This window comes from Mandrillus leucophaeus, unplaced genomic scaffold (assembly GCF_000951045.1).
Source record: "Mandrillus leucophaeus isolate KB7577 unplaced genomic scaffold, Mleu.le_1.0 Scaffold578, whole genome shotgun sequence".
Lineage (NCBI taxonomy): Eukaryota > Metazoa > Chordata > Mammalia > Primates > Cercopithecidae > Mandrillus > Mandrillus leucophaeus.
Window position 1 is genome coordinate 905,478 of NW_012106230.1, and position 9,119 is coordinate 914,596.

The 9,119-nt window shown below is 48.2% G+C and overlaps 1 protein-coding gene across 7 annotated transcripts; it reads left to right on the plus strand.

Annotated features, from left to right (window-relative positions):
• The first annotated feature begins 5,071 nt into the window (after positions 1-5,071).
• PRG2 (proteoglycan 2, bone marrow (natural killer cell activator, eosinophil granule major basic protein)) lies at positions 5,072-8,454 on the plus strand. 7 transcript variants are annotated; one of them, XM_011998695.1, is made up of 6 exons: positions 5,072-5,178; positions 5,819-5,888; positions 6,480-6,787; positions 7,120-7,251; positions 7,954-8,065; positions 8,286-8,450. In XM_011998695.1, the coding sequence occupies exons 2-6, from the start codon at positions 5,831-5,833 to the stop codon at positions 8,342-8,344; spliced, it is 669 nt and encodes a 222-aa protein (XP_011854085.1). In that variant the 5' UTR covers positions 5,072-5,178; positions 5,819-5,830; the 3' UTR covers positions 8,345-8,450. The 7 variants fall into 7 exon arrangements, with proteins under 7 accessions (XP_011854085.1, XP_011854088.1, XP_011854084.1 ...); XM_011998698.1 differs by having other exon boundaries at positions 6,480-6,754; XM_011998694.1 differs by having other exon boundaries at positions 7,954-8,069; positions 8,289-8,448.
• The last annotated feature ends 665 nt before the right edge of the window (positions 8,455-9,119 follow it).

Genomic DNA, 9,119 nt, shown 5'->3' on the forward strand with positions numbered 1-9,119 from the left:
TTGTGGGACCCTTCTCTGCCAATTCCTGCACCCACTGTAAATTTCACCATGGGAGGGAGATGGGCCTTGAGGGCTGTATTAGTCTTCTATTCTGCATAGCAAACTGCCACAAATTTAGCAGCTTCAAACAACTCATGTTTATTAGCTCACCGTGAGTCCATCAGCAGTGTGGGCCCAGCATGGCTGGGTTTTCTGCTCAGGGTCTCACAAGGCTAAAATCAAGATGTTGTCTGGGCTGTGTGCTCATCTAGAGTTTAGGGTTCTCTTCCAGGCTCATGTGGTTGTGGCAAAATTCTGTTCCCTGGGGTTGCAGGGCTGAGGTCCTGTTTTCTTGCTGACCGTCAGATGAGGGCTGCTCTCAGGTCCTTGAGGCTGCCCACATTCCTTGCCACGTGCGTGGTCTTTTCCATCCTTGAAGCCAGCAATGGAGAATTTCCCTTGTATTGAATCACACACATGGTTGTAATCTCTGACTTCAGGAAGAGAGCCCTGTCCCTTTTAAGGGATCACCTGATTAGATCATACCCATACAGGGCAGTCCCTTTTCCTTAAAGTCAACTGTGGCATGTAACATCACACAACCACAGCAGTAAAATCCATCCTATTTACAGTCCCAGCGATTATGCAGAGCGCACCAGGGGACAACTGAATCCTGCCTATCAAAAGGTCCAAGCAGGATTATTTTGGTGAAGAACAGTGGGATGTCATTCTTGGTTCTTCTGGAAAAAATCACCCAGTAAAGTTAGAGGTTCTCTTGCCTTTTGGGAAGTCATCACAGAATCTCATGGAGGGTTTGGACCCTCACCCTAGAAACATCACACCATATGTTGTCTATAATTGCAGGGTTCATGGTCCCTTGAAGCCTATTCGTAGTTTCCAGTTTGAAAAGTTCTGCTGCAGGGTATGGGGAGGGATGCAGGTGGAGGTGAGGGCTAAATAGTGTGAGCTGCGTATCTAGAGCTGTGATTTTTTTTTTAGTCTTTAAGCTGCCATGTGTTGGGGGTTGGGCATGCGAGGGGCATCCCGAGAACTCCTTGGTATTGGCACCATCTCCAAGGTGATCTGTGCTCTGCCTGGTGCACACGTTTTTCTCCTGTTGCAGCAGCCCACCCTTGTAGGGGGGCAGATCCCTCAGTACCAGGTCTGACACTGGACAGGTTGTACCAGGAGCTGTAGCACGCTCTCCCACAAGCCTAAAGTTGGGGTGAGTCCCCAAGAATGAGATCAGAAAAGATTAAATGCAGCGGTGATCTATCAGGTCCCCTTTGGGAGTGCTGGTATGGAGAGGATTGACTGAGTCTGTTTAGGAACCTCCAAGCCTTGGTAGTAACTTTAGGGCTAGAAAGGAGGATGCCTAAGATTCAGGATCCTGCAGTGTTGAGTCAACATTTCTTGGGGAAGGAGGCAGGGCCGAGGATTAAATGGAGATGATGGGTATCAGTTCTCTTGCTCAAAGGCACCGGACCCAAAGGCCTCCAGCTCTTTGCTCCTATTCAAAATTCAAGTCCTGAGCGCACCATAGTTGTGATGCACAGAGAGAATGTACTTATCAGAGAGCCTGGGCAAGTGGGCCCCGTGTGGGTACAGTTCAACCTCATTTATGTCATTGGCACCAGAAGTAGACATCAATCTCTTGAGAGTTTGATTAATGTTGGTCACACTCAAAGACCCTGGGTAGCATTCATTTACTAGGCAATAACTAAATACCAGTTCCTGCGCTAAATGCTGCATCAGTCAGGGCTCTTAATGGCAGGCAACAGAAACTCTTCACGGCAGATCTGAGTAGAAAAATCCAGGACCGAAAGGAAATGGAGTAGCTCATGAAATTGCAGGAAGGGCCAGAAAACCAGACATGGAGCCAATGTCAGGCTGCAGAACAGGTCTAGGGAGAATCCCACTGCTGCTGAGACCTAGACCTTGTGGCTGGCACCCAGGATGTTGTAGGGCTCAGACCCTGGATCAATGTATCCTGCAGTGCCTCTGTGGGTACTGCAACTCCAGGTACTCAATCTTGCCAACGCCACTGCCAGAGAAAGGCCTTCTCGGCCTCCATCTTTTTGGTCACTAGCTCCAGATTCAAAGTCTTGAACAGATGCTTCTTCTCTTTGATAGAGCCCAGTCATATGCCTTAGCTGCAAAGGAAGCTGGAAATCTATTAGGCACTTTTGTCTTAAAAAATGAGAGGCCTACCCTCCACGAAGATCCATAAGAAATGGAATCCCAGAAACCACAGGAAGGGGTGAGGTGGTTGGGCATCTCACAGCATGCATGCTACATGTGAATTATCTCATTCATTTCTCACCCTACCCCATGAGGTAGGTATTGTCATCTCTATTTCACAAATGATAATAATGAAGTACAGAAAGTTTAACGAACTTGTCCAGGGACACGACACACAGCTATTAAGTGCTAGACCCAGTCACTTTGAGTCTGACTTGGACTGTCTGACTCCAGAACCCACCCTCTCAGACACTGCTGTATACTTCCAGTGAATGTTGATGAAACGAAATTTTCAGGGTTGCTAAGCTGTGGATTTCAGATCCTGGATTGTGTGACCTAAAAGAGAGACTTCCCTAGGGGTGAGTGTCCCTGATCAGTCAACTGGCTTCCAAGAATGGGCTCCCTCTCATTACCTTCTGACGGTAATCCTCTGTCCAACTGCCAAAGAGGCCCTGCGGGGAGGGCTTGCAGATGGGAGTGGGCAGAACCCAGCTCGAAGCTCCTGACGAGGCTCTTGTGGAGTTTGTCCTTTTCTGCTTCTGTCTTTTAAATCAATGGAGACAGTGGACAGTTATCTCCATCCTTGGCTCAAGATGAAATGCATCCTTCTTTGTTTTTCTGATTCCTTCCCAATGTGTGTACTGTTAACTTTAGTTATGAAGGCAATAACAGTGTCCTGTGCATACGCCAAGGTTGTCCAACCTCCACATCTTTGCTCAAGCTGTTCCTTCTACTTGAAATGCCTGTTTCCTTCCCCTTTAGTTGCACCTTTCCATCCAGGTAGGAATCAGCTCCTTGGCTCATGGAGCCTTTTCTGCTCTCTTTTACTATGGACGGACTTCCTTCTGAATTAGCAGAGGGTGTTTGCTAGCTTGGTCTTAACCCTTTTCCTTTTGTTTGACCTCGATTTACTCATCTTACAAATTAGGTTGTAAGCAAATTGAATACAGGATCTATGCTTCGCTCTGTTTTTATCTCCAACTGGACAGCATCATTTTTGACACATAAGCAGACACATGGGAGGGGACAGAAAGAACTGGATTTGAATTCTAACCCTGTTATTTACCTGACCACGTTACTTAACCATTAATTACTTCAACATATGTTTATTGAGTACCTACTATGTGCCCGGCACTATACTAAGCACCAAGGATACAATGGTGAGTAAAGAGATGCAGCCTTCACCATCATGAAGGAAGACCGATGTTAATCCATTAACCAAGTAATCTCACAAGAAAAGTAAAATGACTGTGATAAGGACAAGCCCTTGGAGCTACAAAAGGGTGGATACAGGGCATTGATCCAATAAGGGCAGTGTTGCGGGGGGGTCAGGAGCCACACAGAGCCTGAGTTTCTCACTTGGAAAATGGGGTATCAACCACCTACCTCACTAGGTTTTTAAAAAGAGGCTAAATGAGGTGATACTTGCCATGAATGGCATTTTATTGATTGATTGATGGATTGATTGAAATGGAGTCTCACTCTGTTGCCCAAGCTGGAGTGCAGTGGTGCAATCTCAGCTCACTGCAACCTCCACCTCCTGGGTTCAAGTGATTCTCCTGCCTCAGTCTCCCACGTAGCTGGGATTACAGGCAGGCACCACCATACCAGACTAATTTTTGTATTTTTAGTAGAGACGAGGCTTCGCAATGTTGCCCAGGCTGGTCTCAAACTCCTGACCTCAAACGATTCACCCACCTCGGCCTCCCAAACTGCTGGGATCACAGGCATGAGCCACTGCATCCAGCCGCTTGCCATGCATGGCATTTAAAAATGTTCAGTAAATGTTACCACATGAAGGCTGGTAGGTTGGCCAGCTCAGTGGTGTGATTCAGAAGGAAAGCAGTTAGACGTATGTGAACATTTCCTGTACTTGAATATCCTCAGGACAGTCACTCCTAGACCCATCTTCCATCACGATCAGCTGGGAAACTTTAAGCAAAAATGCAGACATCTGACCTTCACTCTAGACCTGTTAGCCAATCAGAAGTTTCTGGTCAGGGCATCTGCATATTTTAAAAAATATTTACTAAGGCAGCCTCAAAATTACAGGTTCAGCACACATTTGCCATAATCACTGAAGAAGTGCAAAGTTATAAAAAGAGGATAAACAACAATCTGCCTCCCGCTTTCTTCCCTCTCCTCCCCTGCTTCTGGAGGCAACAAGATCAACTATTTGGTATGATTCCTCTTAGCATTCCCTCCATCAATGGCCACATAAGGACGCTCACAGATAAGCACCTGTGCGGGTTTGTTTTCCTTGTAAAACTATTCACATACTAAATACTTTCCTCAGTATCTTGCCTTTTTTCACTTCATAATGTCACGCACACATCTCTTCAGGTTTATAGATACAGGTCCAGCTCTTCTTTTCATAGCCATATAACTTTCTGTAGAAGAGAGAGAACACATTTTATTCAGTGTCCGATTGATGGATCTCAAGATTGCTTTCATTTCTACAAATAGACAAGCAATAACACAACTCTGTAAAAGTTTTCTTACTTATAGGTGCTTTTATGTCTAAAGAATGGTCTCCAAAGAGTGAAACTGATCAAATGTGCATTTTTTATTCTAATAGATATGGACAGATTTGCTCTCAAAATGTTTGTGGCAATTCAAAACACCAGTAAAGCAGGGGAGATGTGTATTTTGGAAAAGCACCCAAGGCAATTCTGAAGTGTAGACCAGGATAAGAACCATTGCCCAGGGCTGTTGCAGATGGTCCCTGGGTTCCTGAAGGAGGTACCAGGAGAGAAATCTTCACTGAATGAGTGGACTCCCCAGGGAAGTGATGAAATGGTCCTTATCAGCCTTGCTATCTCCCTCTGACAGAGGCAAACTCTCTCCCCCTGGGGGAAGTTCCTCCAAGGCCTCTATATAAGGTGTCTTTGTGAGAGGGAACCAAGAAAGAACCTGGGCTTTGGGAAGATCTAAAGACCCAGGAAGGTCTCTAGGTGAGTGAGTGCTTTCTCTGCTGTGGTGGAGCTGGCGACAGTTTATTCTCCCAGGAGGTCCCTGGCTGTGGCTGACGGTTTCTGGAGGGCTGGCAGGGGTCTACCAGTGGCTTTCAGGTTACGAGGTGTCGGCAGGGGCAGCCTGCATCCTCTGCCTTGCACATTCCTTCTGTGGGATGTGAAAGCGCTCCTTGGCTGGGGAAGACAGTGGAGACATGAAGGACAGCGTGGGTGGCTTCTTGAGCTTTGAGGAGGGGACATACCTTCTAAGTCCTGTGTGTTCCTAGGAAAGCCAATAATCATTGCTTCTCCCTCCTCTTTTATGTCATAGACTCTGAGGGACCCATTAAGTACAAACAAACAAGTGTAATAGTTCCTTCTTTACTTCCAGGCCTGAAGGAAAGCCAGCCTCAACCACCCCTCAGGGTTTGCTGCGTCCTGTTTGGAAAGAGGTCCTTGTGTCCCGGATCCTAGAGCATCAGGAGCTGAGCTTGGTGTGAGATTTTCTGGCCCATCCGGATTTCTGTTCAGGCCTTCTTTTTCTCCACCTGACTCCCACAGTCCCCTAATGGTGTGATTGTGATGTGTGTGTGTGTGTGTGTGTGTCTGTGTGTGTCAATGACAAACTGTGTTCTCCATTGCAGGATAAAGCCAAGATGAAACTCCCCCTACTTCTGGCTCTTCTATTTGGGGCAGTTTCTGCTCTTCATCTGAGTAAGTGTTGTTTGCCTTCAGTCTTTCTTTCTCCATTTTTTTCCTTTCTATAGTAAATGAGGTCAGAGTTACACACCCACCCCCTTCTTTGATCGTCTTCTATTTCTGAATTTCTGTGTGCTTAAAGGGATGGGGACCCTATGGCCATGAGTTGAAAGAATTTTTCAGGGCATCTGTTATGTCTGTGGTCTTGGTTTTGCTGTGACATCCCCAATTTTGTCCTTTCTCCACGATGCTTACTTTGAGCTTACTGGGTACACAGCACTTTCCATGCCTTCTCTCCTTTAACTCTCTTAGCATCTCCATGAAGTAGGTGGTATTGTATACCCATTTCACAGATGAAGAAATAAAGCTAGTGGATGATAGAACCAGTACCCAAGCCCATGACTGCCGAACTCTAAGTCTATGCTCTTAACCACCCTGACCTTGTCGGGCATGTTGGGTTCCCCTCATGGAGACTGGGTTCCGGGTTCCTCTTCCCAGGCAGGGTTGAGCACTCTGATGCCCAGGGCAAGGTGGGAGCTGTCCGTGGTTCTGGGGAGGAACAAGGGGAGATGTGAAGGAAGGACACTTGGCCATCCTCCCTGCCAGGGCCTGAGACTTCCACCTTTGAGAGCACTTTGGGTGCTAAGACCCTGCCTGAGGATGAGGAGATGCCAGAACAGGAGGTGGAGGAGATCCTTTCCAGGGAGCTGGAGGAAGAGGAGGAGGGGGGCTCTGGAAGTGAAGATGCCTCCAAGGAAGATGGGGCTGTTGCGTTGATCTCAGTCCCAGATATGGCAGACAAAAACCTTACGTGTCCTGAGGAAGAGGACACAGTAAAAGTGGTGGGCATCCCTGGGTGCTCGACCTGCCGCTACCTCCTGGTGAGAAGTCCTCACACATTTAACCAAGCTTGGGTGAGTGACCTGTGGCTGAGGCTGAGGCGGGAGCATGGGAGGGGTGTGGGACATGTCTCCAGCATTGCTATCACTGGCTCTTTTCCCCATTGAGGCTCAGTAGATGTCCCAGAGGCCCTGTCTCAGTAGATGTGAGGGCTCAGTAGAACCTGAGCCTCACAGAGGTGTTGGGGTAAGAAGGGAAGTCCACCTAGAAACAGAGGTGGCATTTTGGTCTCCAATCTTTAAATGGTTGTGGCAGGGAGGGAGGACATGAATTGTGGGAACTCAAGACCCACATGAATTCATGTAGGAAGGATGCTCCATTCTTTGTCTTTTATCCTGCCCTGCAGTTTACTTGCCAGAGGTGCTACAGGGGCAACCTGGCTTCCATCCACAACTTCAATACTAATTCCCGAATCCAGTGGACAGTCAGAGCGCTCAACCAGGGTCAAGTCTGGATTGGAGGCAGGATCACAGGCTCGGTAAGAGAGGTGTGAACACTAAATGGTGTGCACCTGCTGATCTCAGCCAGTACTCAACTTGCGGCAGATTTGTCTGTTTTTCTCCTCTATAATCTCCAGACGAACCGGGGATAGATGGAAACCCACAGACAACACCGAGGGGGCTGCCTGGGCATTCAGGGAAGAGCTGAGAATTTAGAATCAGGAGGTTTGGGTACAAGTTCCTTTCCATCTCTCACTATCTACGTAACTTAACTTATCAGGGCATGGTGGTGCATGCCTGTAATCCTAGGTATTCGGGAGACTGAGGCAGGAGAATCACTGGAACCTGGGAGGCGGAGGTTGCGGTGAGCCAAGATCGAGCCATTGCACTCCAGCCTGAGCAACAAGAGTGAAACTCCGCCTCAAAAAAAATAAATAAATAAAAATAAATAAAAACAAGACCGTAAGTTTGTTTCCTCATCTCTAGGATGAGTTGGCAACCCCTGTTGCCAACCTTTTGTTAGGGCTGGAAGGATAAGCCTGTCACTGGGATGCATAGAATCTGATGGTGATGATTGCCGTGGATCAGCATTTCAGATGACCAGGACAGTTCCCATGATGGTCCAGCAGGGAAGGACCCATTGCCCAGTGGGCAGCAGGAGGAGCTGGCAGATACAGGGCCAGATCTGCCTCTCTGCCTTCCCTCTGCCCCATCCCTTCTTCCCCTCTTGCTTTCTCCAGGGTCGCTGCAGACGCTTTCAGTGGGTTGACGGCAGCCGCTGGAACTTTGCGTACTGGGCTGCTCACCAGCCCTGGTCCCGCGGTGGTCACTGTGTGTCCCTGTGTACCCGAGGTGAGTTGGGGCTGGGGATGAACGATGGAAAGGTCTGGGAGGTGGGAAGTGCCCCAAGGAGGAGATGCTACGAAGAGCCTGACCCTCTGAGGGAGAGGTTTCCTGGGTCTTTTGTATACTTCGACTCCACAGTGGTGTGTGGGTGGGAGAAGAGGCCCTCCTGTGGGTTGAATTGGGGTGGACAAGAGGCTGAAAGTCCCTTTCTGTTCTGCCTTCACAGGAGGCCACTGGCGTCGAGCCCACTGCCTCAGAAGACTTCCTTTCATCTGTTCCTACTGAGCTGGTCCCAGCCAGCAGTTCAGAGCTATCCTCCCCTGGGCAGCTGCCTCCCCACCTCTGCTTGCCGTTTCTCCCTCCACCTCCCTGCAATAAAATGAGTTTTACTAAAACAGATTTATTTTCTCATCTGATCGCTAATCCACTCTACTTAGCCCTCATTGAAACTTCTTCCTTATCATCTCTCCCCACACCACACCTTTCATAGAAGGGTCAGAAGCTAACACTCCTTGAGGAGGAGGATGGAGGGTGGAGTTGGGTCTATGGAGCCTTTTGGAGATGGAGGAATGGGCTCAGCTGGCTCTCTTCATAGAACATCTCATTACTGGGCACCTAAATAGGTGCTGCTAGGGCCTTTCAAGGTTGTAGGTAGACTCCCAATGGCCCAGTTTGCGTCTCTGTACTCAAAGGCCTTTTCTCTCTCTCTCTCTCCAACCCCAGAACTGTGGTTGGTTTGATATGTAAGGAAATTAACATGTCCCTGAGAACAGTCCACAACTCTCAGGAATGAATGTATAAGTACCCCAATCCCCGACCCCTCAAGTGGAATAAACCTAACATGTATTGGGCACCGTTTCCCAGTGGCCTGCTGTGGTAGTTGGCCTTATTTCATGCATTTTATGGGTTGCCTTCCCTTACTCAGCTGCATTCTCTGCTCCTTCCTACTCTCTGCAACTCCCAGATAAACACTTGTACGCAACTCCCTGTCTTAGGATCTCCTTCTGGGGAAACCTGATATAAGACAGCTTGCCATGTGTCAGACTCTGAATGAGGCCTG